The sequence below is a fragment of the Pipistrellus hanaki genome (genome assembly GCF_964339955.1).
Source record: "Pipistrellus hanaki genome assembly, chromosome: 1".
NCBI lineage: Eukaryota > Metazoa > Chordata > Mammalia > Chiroptera > Vespertilionidae > Pipistrellus > Pipistrellus hanaki.
The window spans coordinates 32,016,472-32,031,831 of record NC_140503.1 but is presented as its reverse complement, the minus strand read 5'-3'; the positions used below and the strand labels follow the sequence as shown (position 1 = coordinate 32,031,831).

The window sequence follows — 15,360 nt, the reverse complement described above, 5'->3', positions numbered from 1 at the left end:
TGCTTTTGTTAAATTTATTTCTAACTATTGTATTCTTTATGATAATATTATATATGGAATTGTTTCATTCATTTATTTTTGGCTTATTTACTACTACAATGTACAATACAATTGATTTTTTAGTATTAATCTTATGTCCTGAAACCTCACTAAATTCTTATTCGAATAAATTTTAGATTTCATGAAATGAGAAAGAATAAGAATTAAAAATCATTTTTAATAATAAAAAAGAAATATAAAAGATTCTTTAAGAATAAAAAAAATTATTTTTATGCCTCTACAGGTTGGTATCATGCGTGACCGTCTGATTCAATTCATCTCTAAATTGCAGTTTGCTGTGGCTGTACTTTTAGCATCATGGACGGAGAAAAATCGTAGACAATCAACCACCACTTTATTTATACTCAACATTGTTTTCTGTCCATTCTTGTTGGCTTTCATAGTTTTTTCCACACTACTCTCTTCTCCCCTTGTCCCCCTATTCACCCTTCCTCTGTTCTTGGTGGGGTTTCCCCGACCTGCTCAGAGTTGGCCAGGAGTGGTGGGCACTGCAGCCTGTGTGTGTGCAGATACAGTGGTCTACTCCCAACTGATCCCAAGTTTGACCGCTGCACTGCAGTCTGCAATGGTAGCTGGAAGTTTAGGTAAGTAAATGGCTTGTGCTTAAATACTCACTAATGTACGTAAAGTACAAAAATATGAACACACAGCAAAACAGTCTTTTGAGCCAACTACTTACACAGATTATAAAACTCGGATGTACCAGCAGGAAGACTGAATAGAAGTGCATGTATAGCTCCTGCTCGTTGATGTTGTTGTTTTCTCCTCGTTTTGAGGTAAAGTTATAGAATAAAAATACTAAGGGAAAGTTTTATTCAGATGATCTGACAATTTTTTTAAAAACTTTTTTATATGTTTCTATTGATTTTTAGAGAGAGAGGAAGGGAGAGGGATAGAGAGATAGAAACATCCATGAGAGAGAAACATCATTGATCAACTGCCTCCTGTACACCCCTTTTGGGATCAAGCCCGCCACCCAGGCATGTGTCCTGGCTGGGAGTCAAACCGCAATCTCTTGGTTCCTGGGTTGACACTCAACCACTGAGACACACCAGCCTGGCTAAAAAACTTTTTCTTGAATAAAGTCAGGTTGTAGCCTCATTGAAACATGAAAACACTTTATCTCCCAAATTGTTATGTATTTGTGAATCCATAGCAAGAAGATGCAGTAGCTTTAGACCCATAAATAGGGAAAACTAACAACTTTATGTAGTATCAGATTGAAGAGCTTAAAGGAGTTTGCTCATATATTATTAGTTCTTATATAGCAACTTAAGCAATCTGATAAAGTTACAGGGTAAGATAAAGGCTTTGGTCAGTGATTGGTTGCCTCCCAAAATGAAGTGCTATGTAAATTAGCAATATTTTCAATGAGAATGAATTAATTTTATGATAATTATAACTTTATGTTACTTTTATAATTTTATTGTACAGTAACTGCAAATTCAACTATGATATGCCTCTAAAGACTAGTTTTAGATAAGGTATAAGCTGATGACAACATTGTATAACCTCCTACCATAGGTCCCTGAATCTTGTTTTAGAAATGAGTGATGACCTTCTAGCAAACTGATGCCAGGCAGAATAGCAATTAAGATTACAATATGAATGTAATATTTACTTGGGTTGGGCTTTTCTTTATGATTATGTTAGATTATTTAGAAAAATCTGTACCTTTGTAGTACAATTTATTTGTGAATAATCATTTTCCTTTTATAGGAAATATTTTATACTTTTAATACTTTTATCCAGTTCCAATTAATTTTTATTATGCAGTGCTATGCCACTTTTAAGTGGCAGTGCTGTGCCACTTTTTAAAATACCTGTAAGATTAAACTCACATCTCAAATGATAAATACCTTAATAATAAAGTAGAAATTATACTTTATTACCAAATCGGTAACACTCAACCAAGAAATGTGTTATAAAGTATTTCCTGGGGAAAAATGAGGTAACATTTCACACACATCTGATTGGCAAAAATATAAAAAATTTGACATAAAAAGTTGCCAAGTATTGGCAACGGGTAATGGGAACAGGAACTCTTAAACCCCGCTAGAAGAAAATGTGTAAATTTGTAAGCTACCTTGAAGAATAAACTTATAGTCTGTAGTAAAAATGTACATATCCCATCACCTAATGATTCCAGTTTTATCCCATCACCTAGTGATTCCAATTTGAGTCAATGATCAAGTGATTCCAATTCTAGAGAAACTTGTACGTTTGTTTGGTTTAAGACTGTTCCTAGATTTGATTATTTGCTAGGAGGGCCCACAGGATTCAGGATATAGTCTTAGCAAGAGATCATCCAAAGAACTTGTATGCATGTAAGCATAACCAATGGACACTGACAATAGGGGGGTGAAGGCCTGGGTTGGGGGCAAGGGCGGGCTGGAGAAAACAATGGGGGAGAAAGGGGACATATGTAATACTTCTAACAATAAAAAATTTAAAAAAAGAAAAATATGCCGAGACCGGTTTGGCTCAATGGATAGAGCGTCTGCTTGGGGACTGAAGGGTCCCGGGTTCGATTCCGGTCAAGGGCATGTACCTTGGTTGCGGGCATATCCCCAGTAGGGGGTGTGCAAGAGGCAGCTGATCGATGACTCTCTCTCATCGATGTTTCTAACTCTCTATCTCTCTCCCTTCCTCTCTGTACAAAATCAATAAAATATATTAAAAAAAAAATATATATATATATATATTTTATGGCTAAAGCATATATAGCATAATCAGCAAAGGGAAAAGTCACATTGGGTAGGAGACTAAATGCAAACTTCCAAGTGTCCTCCCCAGTCACACAGAATGTACTTAATTTCCCAGCAGTGCATTGTCAAAATATGTGTGATATGTTGACTATTACGGAAACTTATTTGAGATTCAAAGTCTAAGGCTTTTGCTGGAGCTGGTCATGAGGCACCCTCTCTGCCTAATGCATACCAAAATTCCAGACTCCCAGAAGGAAAGCCAGTTCGGTATAAACTGTATTATTTGCACTGAAATACAAGTTCCCAAATGCCAGTCAAGGGCCAACTTTATAAGCAGACCTTTCAGGCATATCAGTTAGTTCTGTTTGTTAACTTTTCTGCACGACACCTTGTATAAATAGACTTGAGCAGAGATAATTTCTGCAGCATTATTGAAATTGGAAGCATCCAAAATGTTTATTAACTGGGAAGTGAATATTCAAATTCAGCTCTATTCACATAATGATATCTCAGTGTAGTTACAATGAATGACTAAGCTGTTTGCAGTGGATATGGGCAAATCTCAGACATAATGTTGTGAGAAAAACTACAAATTTAAAAATACTTTTAAAAGTATTTGTACAGTGTAGTAAGTAGCATGTTATGTAAATTTTAGTACCATAAAACATTTTTAATTTATTGGTTTTGTAGAGAGAAGGTAAGGGGGAGAGAGAGAAACATCGATTTGTTGTTTCACTTATCTGTGTATTCGTTGGTTGATTCTTGTATGTGCCCTGACTGGGGATTGAAGCGTGAACTTTGGTGTATCTAACCAACTGAGCTACCTGGCCAGGGCCCCACAAAACACTTTTATTCATGTATGTAAAATGTCCACGTTTTAAATCATTAATGTGAAGTTGGCTTTTATATATAGTATTTAATACTTTTCCTGATACATTTAACATGCAGTTAGGGTTTTATATAGCAGGTTCTAATATATTGCTTTCTAGAAACTATATCTTTGACCTTTTATGTATTGTCATCTTTTGAGAGCTCAATTTAATGCCTCATGATATGCAATGAATAGTTATTTCTATTTTTGATGTTAAGGAGAGGGTCAAAGGAGTTGTGAATTAGCTGAAAGTGTGTTATCAATTTTGAAGATTGATGTGGAAAAATAAAAAAAGTTTGAACAATGACTTTTCTTTTTTTCAAATTTATTTTAGGTCTCCTCTTACCTGGTTCTCACTACTTGGGCCGTTTTCAGGATCGTTTAATATGGATAATGATTCTAGAATGTGGCTATCCTTACTGCTCTATTAACATTAAGGTCAGTGTGCATTTGAAACCTCTCTAGTACTATATTTATTTTACATGTGTAAAATTTTTCTGTTATATACATATCAAACACTTAATAGTTCAATTTGAAAGAGTATCTTTTAGTTACCTGTAAAAACACTTAGGGATTTAAAAAAAATGTATTTCAATATGTACATATTTATAGGCAGTAGTACTAATTGTGTAATAAAGCAGAATAACAAAACATACCTTCCCCCTTTTCATCCGGTCCTCCTATTCTTTTTATCCCTATCTAATTGAGCCTTTCAAAAGTATGACTTTGTAATATTTTTTCACACCTACATCATATAAGCATTCTCAGTTTAATAAAAACCTTTTGACCCCAATGCTTCTACTTGCTACACCCTGTGGTGTGTTTTTTCCTTCCTTTTAGAGCAAAATGCCTTATTTGAGTTGCTTATAAAACCTAATAATGTGATTCCTTTTATTGACTTTTTATGCTCCATGACATCCTATCTAATAAAGAGGGAATATGCTAATTGAATGCCCCGCCCACAAAGATGGCGGTGCCCAGGCCCCTCAGCCCAGCTGGGGCAGCAGGTGTGCAGAGTCTCCCAGTTTCCTCAGCGCCCCAGCTGCCCAGGGCCGGCTCAAGGTGCAAGCAAGCCTCAGATGTCAGCTACCCAGACGCCCAGGACTGACCCGAGGCGCAGGCAAGCCTTGGATGCCAGCTGCCCAGCTGACGCCTGAGGCGCAGACAAGCCTCAGATGTTGGCTGCCCAGCCGCCCAGGGTCAGCCGGAAACGCAGGTGTGCCTCTGATGGTGGCTTCCCAGCTGCCCAGGGCCGCCGAGGCTCAGGTAACCAGGGCCGGCCGAGGCTTGCACTGTCAGCAGTGACATCAGTAGAGGTGTGATGGGGAGTCGCAGTCCCCTGATCACCCAGTTGCCTCCCACCCATGAGGGTTCCCGGACTGTGAAAGGGGGCAGGCTGGGCTGAGGGCCTCCCCTCCAGTGCATGAATTTTCATGTACCAGGCCTCTACTATGTGATATAAGGACATACCTTTTAGTGGCAGTCTTTTTTTCTTCCTTTTTCAATTTTTTTTGGATACAAGCTTGCTTAGTTATAGTTTTGCCAAAAGAGACCTGCTTTATGAAGTTTACATTATAGTGGGAGGAGACAGACAATAGCCAAATACATAAATTTGTATTATTATTATTATTATGCTATTATAGTAAAAAAAAAAAATTGGAATATGAGAATGGTTAAATAAATGATGGCATAGCCACACATTAGAATAATGCTCTCATATAAAGTAGGAGGGAAGGATATAAAACTATTGTATAATTTCAATTTTTTTCCTCCAAAAATTCTTTTAAAGGTTTTGAATAAGTGTGATTCAATCTGGACTACAGATAGTCTTTTAAAATTACAGTCATATTGAATAAAATCATTTTGGTAATTTCTAGTGGAATTTCTAGAATTTCTTTTGAAATAATGGAATTACTTTTTACATCAGATATCTTAAGTACCATTAAGTTGGAGTTAAGGTATGTCTCTTGAGATAAAGAAAATTTTTACGTTTTTTTAAAATATTTTTATTTTGAGAAACCAATCCAATCCTTTCCCTTCTCTTTCAAAGGAAAATAATCCTACCAAGTTGCGTTTCTCTATGTAATAAGTGATCATAAACTTGAGTACTTTTTAATTTCTTCTTTAGGGGTTAGAATTGCAAGAGACATCCTGTCATACTGCTGAAGCTCGAAAAGTTGATGAAGTTTTTGAAGGTGCCTTTGTACAAGAAGAAAGTGCAAAAATATGTTCAATTAATAGACACTTTGGAAATGTCTTAACACCCTGTACTGTTTTGCCTGTGAAAACCTATTCTGATGCCAGGAGTGTCCTCTCTGGCATAATAGATTTTCGTGATAATTTAAGAGAATTTAAAGGTGACCTTATTAAAGTACTTGTGTGGATACTTATTCAGTACTGCTCCAGAAGGTCCAGCATGCAGGAAAATGTTCCCAAAACTGAAAATAAAGGGAAAGCATCTCTAATAATCCTGCCTGGTTTGAATGCTTCACCACAAACCAAATCCTCAGAAGACACAGTTAGTTTAAATTCAGAAATTTTAGATGACTGGTCTGATGATGTTTTGGGTGATGAGCCAACTACCAAAAAGGAAAATGAAGAAAAAGATCAATTAAGAGTTTTGCAAAGTATAAATTTGCCTCTTCCAGGATCAGTAGAATCACAAATGGGTGGTGATCATTCTATAGGTAAAGTTACTGAAAATAGTCTTTACAAAGCTGTTATAATGGGATACCCTGCTATTGACAAAGGAGCACAAGAAGATATGGCATATATTCCTCTCATGGAGTTCAGTTGTTCTCATTCTCACCTGTTCAGCTTACCTGAGGAGTGGAGGTCTAATTGTTTGCCTAATTCCACAATGAAAGAGATGAGCTTATTGTTTCCAGAAGACTGGTACCAGTTTGTATTAAGACAGTTGGAATATTTCCCTTCAGAAGGAAATGGCCCAAATGTACTGGAAGAAATTGCAAAGGACAGAGCATTAAAAGACTTTTATGTTCATGTAGTGATGACTTGTTATTTTAGTTTATTTTGTGGAGACAATATGGACCCTACTCCTGGTCATATATTGAGAGTTTTCAATGGTGTTTTGCCTTGGTCTAATGCTCTTAATTGGCTGACAGAAAAGCCAGAACTGTTCCAGCTAACACTGAAAGCTTTCAGGTAATTCATTTTGATTATATACAAGTTGTAACATTGGCGAGAATAAGTTGAGTTTTTTAATAACCTAGGAGAAGATACATCTTCATTTCTAATTTTAAAAAATAATCACTTTCCTAAGAATGAAAAAAATTATATACTATGTGTTGTGATTATATCAGGAATACACTTTAATATATATTTCCTTATGTTTTCTTTGTGTGGAGAAATTAATTTTTCATTTGGATTTCTTCACTTTAACTCCATCATTTCTCTCTTTTGATCTGAAATACCAACTGTATCATTTCAGTTTCATATCTTGAAATATTGATTGAATAAAATCTATTTCATTTATAAAGTTGGTAAAAATTTCTAAAATTCTTTGTTTCTCCATTTTTAGGTATACTCTTAAACTAATGGTCGATAAAGCAAGTTTAGGTCCAATAGAAGACTTTCAAGAGCTGACTGACTACCTTGAAGAATATGAAAGCAACTGGTACATTGGTTCGGTATCTGATGAAAAGTGGAAGGAAGCAGTTTTACAAGAAAAACCATACTTGTTTTCTCTGGGGTATGATCCTAATATGGTAAGGTTAAAACTTAGTTTTTAAATTTTTTTGTATATTACCTTAACTGAAATCAATTATAAAGTATTTTAACTAAGTGATGGAAAGATAACATTCTATGTATTAATTACAGTTTTAATGCATTTGTAATCGTGACTTTATGGTCAACATAACCCAATCCTAAACTGACTGATTATTTACTTTTAGAAACTTAATAGGAGCCAATTAAAAATGTTGTGTATTCGTGGTGTAATAACTGACTCAGGATAGTCAAGTAAATGTCGTTTGCTATAGAATATTTGATGAAAAGGATTGTGTTTCTATGCTAAATTCAAGTATAGAAATTATCACTTTAGTTTGACTCCAAGAAGAAAAATTAATTGATGACTGGCAAAGTATTTCTTTTGCTGACAGTTATGCTTTATTTGAAGAATAATTGACTTGTGAAAATTAAAAACTTCAAATAGTGAATAATTTTTTTAGAGAATTAGTACTTTTCTCATAGCATTTAAAATGGCATTGAGTGTGGACAAGTATGAAAGATTCAATGTTATGAGCTTATTATGGGTTCCATGTTGGCATTAGAACTTAAGAAGTTCTGCAGAGGTGAATGAAAATGAAAATGATGAAAGTCATTTTTAAAAACAAGTACTTAGTCTTGGAAATAGTCCTAAAAGTATACAGCAAATGAAGAAACATTTTTTTTTTTTTAATCAACTAAAACCCAGTAAATACAGTGAGAGACTGTAGTATTTGAGCCAAGGCTCATTTTCTCCCAGCTCATTTAGATTGTTTGGCTAGGAACAGAGCTCCTCTCCCTCAGCTGCTAGTTGGAGAACTAAAGTTTTCTGAAAGAGGCAGGACTCAAGCATTCCTCATCTTATTCTCAGCTACCTGTTTTGAGGTTGGGTTCTAAGCATGTGTAGTCAAGATGTGACACTTCCTTTCTGGATAGCCCACCTCACTGGATGGAGACTTGAACCTGGACATGGTGCCACTGGGGCCCTGATCACCCTTGTGCATCCCTAGGGTGGAGGTTCCACACTGGGAGAGGGAAAGAAAGAAGATCTGAGATTACTGCTGCCCCTCTCTGCCAAGCGCTTATCTCCTGAAGCAGAGGAGTTACTCAGAGAGAAGCACATCATTGTCTCACCTTTATTTATTTATTTTTATTTTTTTTAATATATTTTATTGATTTTGTACAGAGAGGAAGGGAGAGAGATAGAGAGTTAGAAACATCGATGAGAGAGAGTCACCGATCAGCTGCCTCTTGCACACCCCCTACTGGGGATATGCCCGCAACCAAGGCACATGCCCTTGACCGGAATCGAACCCGGGACCCTTCAGTCCCCAAGCCAACGCTCTATCCATTGAGCCAAACCGATCTCGTCATTGTCTCACCTTTAGATTCAGAGTTCTGGCTCTGAGATTTTGTCCAGTGAGAGAGAAAAAATGATTAACAAAATAACAACAACAAAAGGAACCAGCGTTATTTGCAAAACAGTGTAGTCACGTAGAAGCCTAAGATTCTCTCAAAAACTATGGAGGTTGTAGTGAAAAATAAAGAGCTAGTTGGTAAATTCATTAAAAAACTTAAGCTAAACCACAGGCCAGGTAGATTAACAGGGAGAACCTGGGAAGAAACAGCAGAGAAGAGACCTCCTGGGATCAGATCAACATTCATCTCCAAAGTTATTTTTTTCCAAGGAGCCCAAATTTAATTGGATCAGTCTCTGAAGCAACATATGCCCCAAGTTATTGTTGAAAATGTAGAGCAGTCAGTGGTGTTTAACAGCTGGCTGTGAGCACTTAACTCAGAGGACCCTGCAAAAACCACTGCTATCACATGGTAACGGCATTCACAAAGCTGCACTACCCAAGGAGCTACATCAAAGATTTCACAGCAGGCATGGAGGTAGGGATTAACGTCACTAAACTTATCCAAAAACCACACTAAACTAATAAGCAAATAACACTAACAAGCCATGCGGTAGGGGGAGGAGAGGATTAGTACCCAGAATTGCTACAGTATTATCTGAAATGTCCAGTTTTCAACAAAAATTATGAAGCATGAAAAGAAACAGAAAAGTCTGATCCATATAACAGATTAAAAAAAAAAAAAAGATAACAGAAATTGCCCATGAAATCAATCAGATGTCAAATTAACAAAGATTTCAAAGTAGACATGAATATGTTCAAAGGACTAAAGGAAACTATGCATTAAAGAAGTCAACAAAGTGGGCAACAAAATGGGTATAGAAGGAACATACTTCAATGTAATTAAGGCTTTATATCACAAGCCCATAGCTAACACCATACTCAGTAGTGAAAAGCTAATCTAAGATTAGTAACAAGACAAAGGTGCCTCTTCTTGCCACTTACTCAACACGGTATTGGATGTCTTAGCTAGAGCAGTTAGGTAAGAAAAAAAAAAGTCATTAAAATCAGAAAAGAAGTAAAACTGTTACTAACTACAGATGATATGATATATGCATAAAACCCTAAGGACTCCACCAAAATAATTCATTAAAGTTGCAGTATAAAGAATTAATATATGAAAATTTGTTGCATTTCTATACAATAATAAACTGTCATAAAGAAAAATTAAGACCGAAGCCGGTTTGGCTCAGTGGTGGAGCGTCGGTCTGCGGACTGAGGGGTCCCGGGTTCAATTCCGGTCAAGGGCATGTACATTGGTTGCGGGCACATCCCCAGTGGGGGGTGTGCAGGAGGCAGCTGGTTGATGTTTCTCTCTCATCGACATTTCTAGCTCTCTATCTCTCTCCCTTCTTCTCTGTAAAAAATCAATAAAATATGTTTTAAAAAAAAGAGAGAGAAATTAAGAAAACATCTCATTTGCAGTTGCATCACAAATAATAAAATACCAAAGAATAAATTTAACCAAGGAGGTGAAAGACTTGTACGCTGAAATCTCTTAAGACAGTGATGAAATAATTTAAAGAAGACACAAATAAATGAAAGATAGTTCATGCTCATGGACTTGTCATCAGGGAAATGCAAATAACCACAGTGAACATCACTTCATACACACTAGGATGACTAAAATGAAAAAATCAGATAAGTGTTGTAAAGGACGTGGGAAAATTGGAACTCTAATACAGTGCTGGTGGAAATGTAAAAAGGGGCAACCACTTTGAGAAACCTGACAGCTTTCAGATGATTAAACATAGAATTACCATCTGACCTAGTTATATCACTGTTAGGTATATCCCCAAGAGAAATGAAAACATAGATACAAATAAAAACGTGTACAAGAATGTTGATAGCAGTGTTATTAATAATTGTCAAAAGTTGGAAATAACCCAGCTGTTCATCAACTTAGGAATATAGAAATTGTGGTATATCCATGCAGTGGAATATTATAAAAAAGGAATGAAATACTGTTACATGAATGAACCATGTAAACATTAAGTTAAAGACTTCACTCACAAAAGACCACATATTGTATGATTCCATTCATATGAAATTTCTAGAATAGGCAAATTTATGGAGTTAGAAAGTACTGTAATGGTTCTTAGGACTGGGGGAATGAAGGGTTGGGAGGGTAATAGCTAGAGTATAAGATTTCTTTTTGAGGTTGCAAAAATGGTCTAAAATTGATTATAATTTTATATATCTGAGTATACTAAATAAACGGTTAAATTGTATACTTTATATAAATAAATTGTATGGAGTGTGAATTCTATCTTAGTTGGAGCTTTTTTATAATTTTATTATTATATTATTATTATTATTATTATTATTAAAGAGCCTATTGTGTGATTTCCAATGGTATTTATGACTTATGCATTGCTGATGCCAGATCTGATGAAGGAATAGAAAAGAAAATAGAAGTAGTGAGATTTTGCTGTTCTGTTCATGGAATGAAATGGCTGTGAGGGAATCTTTTCTCGCATACTTATCCATAAAATTACCTAATAGAGGTGACTCAGTTCTGAAGACAAGCAATTCGTGTGCACATTTTAATACACCACTTTCTGTTTGCCTCAAACAATGGAATTTTTTTCTAGGTTTATAAGTAAAACATAAAGACCTGCATATAATCTCTTTTTTTTCCTCCCCCATCCCACTTATTCTTTAAAGGGAGTTTACACTGGGAGAGTACTTACCCTTCAAGAACTACTGATCCACGTTGGGAAGTTAAATGCTGAAGCTGTTAGAGGTCAGTGGGCCAATCTTTCTTGGGAATTGCTTTATGCCACAAATGATGACGAGGAACGTTATAGTATACAAGCTCATCCACTACTTTTAAGAAACCTTACAGTACAAGCAGCTGACCCTCCCCTGGGATATCCAATTTATTCTTCAAAACCTCTCCATATACATTTGTTTTAGAGCTCATTTTGACTTGTATTGTCATCAAATGGAATGTCTTTATTTTTTCATTCTAGAAGAGTAACTGGGTGATTTTTCAAACTTCACTGACCTTCCCTCTCTCTTCCCAAAAGTCAGGTGCCTGGGAAAAGCTAAGTACTATAAGTTGATTCTCTTAGCTATTTTAATGGAGGGGGGGCGGGGCGGGGAACTTTGTCTAACATAAAAGTTAGAACTATTGGCCAATATTTGTGCCCTATGGATTGTGGTAGGCTTTGTTAAATATGAAGCATTTGTATAAAATTAGAAAATAACTTTTTAATGCTTCCTTAAATGTGTGATAGGTGACTTGACTTATAAAAGTCAACAACTATGTAATTTTTACATACTTAAAAAGATATTCCTATCAGTGTTTGTAAGTAATGATAACGGTGCTATTAAAAGTTGCATAATGTATATATATTTATTTATTTGAAATGCGAATAAATTTTATAGTATTTTCAAACTTTGTGCTGTTTTATTTTAACATTTAATATGGTCTGAATGACTAAATGTTTCCATATAATTACTTTCTTTTCATATACTTCAATTCAGAAACCATAAAAATGTTTAATAAAACGTCTTCTAATAAAATATTTTTCTTCCAAGTATCCTTTTTATGCATGTGAAAGGAAAAGAATTTATCCCATTCATCATTTAATACTGACAGGATTATCAACATTAGGTGCTTCAAGGAGTGCTCAAATGTATCAAAAGCTATTTGAAGGACGAATAAGATGAGAACAAAAAGTGACTAGTTGATTTGACAATTTGAAACTAAATAAGGACTTTAATTAAAACTTTCTTTGGGGAAAGAATAGAAATTGAATCCAGACTGGAATGGTTTGACAAGTGGAAGATGAGGATACTTTGCCATGAATGAAGGAGAGAGGCATGGGCGGATGGGAGGTGAAGAAAAAGCATGGCTTGTCATTATGATAATAGTGAAAATCTCTAAACAACTTAAAATGTCCATTACTTAAGGTATTGCTAAATCTGTCAATGTTAAACAGTCATTAAATCAGATAATCACAGAGAGTGTGGTTTGTTTGTTTTTTTTGTTTCATTTTGGGTGGGTTTTTGTGTTTTTTTTAATTGATTTTAGAGAGGAGAGAAAAAAGAGAGAAAGAAACATCAATGTGAGAAACATGGATTGGTTGCCAGGGATCAAACCTACAACCTGGGTATGTGCCCCGACCAAAAATCAAACCCACCACCTTTTTGGTGTATGGGATGACCCTCCAACCAAATATAAGCTACACTGGCCAGGGCAGAGAGTATTTTTGAGAGAATTTTCATAGGTGACAAAAAATACATAAAATTGTCCAGCTAGTAAATCTCATGTAAATCAAAAGCCTGAACTCTGAACACAGGTGTAAGTAACATCAGGCCTCGTCTTATTAACAACTATGCTATTTCCCCAAAATTGACTAACATACAAACCACATAATTCATTAAGTAAAATTAGTTCAAAAAGTTATCCTTTGCACTTACAGTCTGTCCCATGCCACATGTTATTTTGTACCATTCTAGAATTGTTCCACAATCCATCCTTTTGTTTTTACCCCAGATGCAGAGTTGATTTTTTAATCATAATTTTCATCACATTTATTATATTTTATCCCCATACTACACCCATTTCTCTCCCCATTCTAAGCAATCATTATAATACATCTAATGTTTTTCTTGTATGTTTTCTTGCAAAATGAGCACTACCTTTAAGTATGTATAAACATAATTGTGTTCTAGTTCTTTCTTCACTCTATCGCCATTCTTCTAGGACATATCCATGTTGCTGTGTACATTTATTCCATTGTTTTTACTTGCTGTACCCCATGGTATACTTCCATCTTCCCTCTTTCCCAAGGAAAGCCACCAGGGGGCCTCAAACTTCCTCAACAAGTATTCTACAGTTATTTTATGTATATTACTTAGCGATAGCTAAACTGAACTGCTTATAAAGAACCAGGATTTTCTCCTCTTACACCCAACTTTTGACAGCAGAGAGTTAAGGAATATTTGTTGATTTTCTATAGTGGCCTATGCATAATATCTACTGTCAGGTGCTAAAGATTAAAATAAAATTAATTATATGAGTGAAATAAGCCTGTCAATGAAAGAGAAATACCACATGGCCTCACTCATTTATGGATATTAAAAAACATTATAAACTGACAAACCAAAAGATAGATATAGAGACAGTAAAGCAACAAGTAGACTGTAAAATTACAGCGGGGAGAGTAGGGAGATCTGGGGGAGATAAGAGATCAACCAAAGGACTTGTATACATGCATATAAGTACAACCAATGGACACAAAACTCTGGGGAGGGAGGGTATGTATGGGGGGGGGCAATGTTAAAATATGTACACAAATAATAATTTAATAAAAAAAAAGATATTTTAGAAGAAAAATAAAAAAATAAAAAAATAAAATAAAATAAAATTAATTATAGAGTAAGGGATTACCAATGGATTCTTCCTTAGTTTAATCTTGACTTTACCCCTTACCAGCCCTGTGACCTTGGGAAAATAATACCTACTTGCTTTGGGCATCTTTCTTCCTCTACAAAGGAAGATAACACCACCTACTTACTGTACTTTCATGAGGAATAAATGAATTAACACAAAGCACCTCAGCCCTGGCCAGTTTGGTTCAGTAGATAGAGCATTGGCCTGCAGACTTAAGGGTCTCGGGTTCGATTCTGGTCACGGGCACATGCCGGATTGTGGGCTTGATTCCCAGATGGGTGTGCAGGAGACAGCCGATCCATGATCTTCTTTAATCATTGATGTTTCTATCCCTCTCCCTTCCTCTCTGAAATCCTATCTAATAAAATGATAATATGCAAATTGACTGTCACTCCAACCCCATGTGGACATAAGATGGCTGCCACAAGATGGGTAGTTTGGAGGGACCAGGTCTGCAAAGAAGGGCACTTGTGGGTGATCAAGCCTGCAGGGGAGGGCAGTTAGGGGTGACCAGGCTGGCAGAGGAGGGAAGTTGGGAGCAACTGGGCCTACAGGGAAGGGCAATTGGGGGGCGGGGAGGATCCAGGCCTGCAGGGGAGAGCAGTTGGGGGGGACCAGGCCTATAGGGAAGGGTAGTAAGGTGTGACCAGGCCTGCAGGGGGGGGAAGTTAGGGGCAAACAGGCTGGCAGGGGGAGTGGTTAAGGGGTGATCAGGCTGGCAGGCAGAAGCAGTTAAGGGCAATCAGGTAGGCAAGCAGTTGGGAGCCAGCAATCCTGGATTGTGAGAGGGATGTCCAACTGCCCATTTAGGCCTGATCCTACTTGGAGGGGGTCCCAGATTGGAGAGGGTGCAGGCTGGGCGGAGAGACACACATCCCCGTGCACGAATTTCATGCACCGGACCTCTAGTAAAAATATATATATATATATTTTTAAAGCACTTCAGTATAGCAAATGGCATATAACCAGTATTGAATAAATCATGGCTGCTAGGAGTCCTACTTCCTGTCAATTCTTCTAAGAGTGTAGGCATCAGACACCAGAATGCTGTCACCTCTAGCCTTGGTGGCATGACCATTAAGATATTTCTTTACATATGCTCATTACCCAGCATTTACATTAATGGATTTCTATAATTCTTTGATTAGCATTCCACTAACCTAGATTATA

General features: G+C 36.3%; 1 protein-coding gene across 2 annotated transcripts in view; it reads left to right on the top strand.

Moving 5' to 3' along the window:
- Positions 1-15,105, top strand: part of PCNX4 (pecanex 4) — a 32,796-nt gene extending 17,691 nt beyond the window's left edge. The window contains exons 7-13 of one of the 2 annotated variants that reach the window (XM_084893256.1): positions 284-644; positions 3,974-4,077; positions 5,768-6,804; positions 7,181-7,367; positions 11,451-13,548; positions 13,588-13,816; positions 14,177-15,105. In XM_084893256.1, coding sequence (XP_084749382.1) covers positions 284-644; positions 3,974-4,077; positions 5,768-6,804; positions 7,181-7,367; positions 11,451-11,702 — 1,941 coding nt within the window. In that variant the 3' untranslated portion in view covers positions 11,703-13,548; positions 13,588-13,816; positions 14,177-15,105. Of the gene's footprint in view, positions 1-283; positions 645-3,973; positions 4,078-5,767; positions 6,805-7,180; positions 7,368-11,450; positions 13,817-14,176 lie in introns of both variants that reach the window. The other variant, XM_084893255.1, reaches the window with a different exon arrangement.
- Positions 15,106-15,360: the final 255 nt, after the last annotated feature.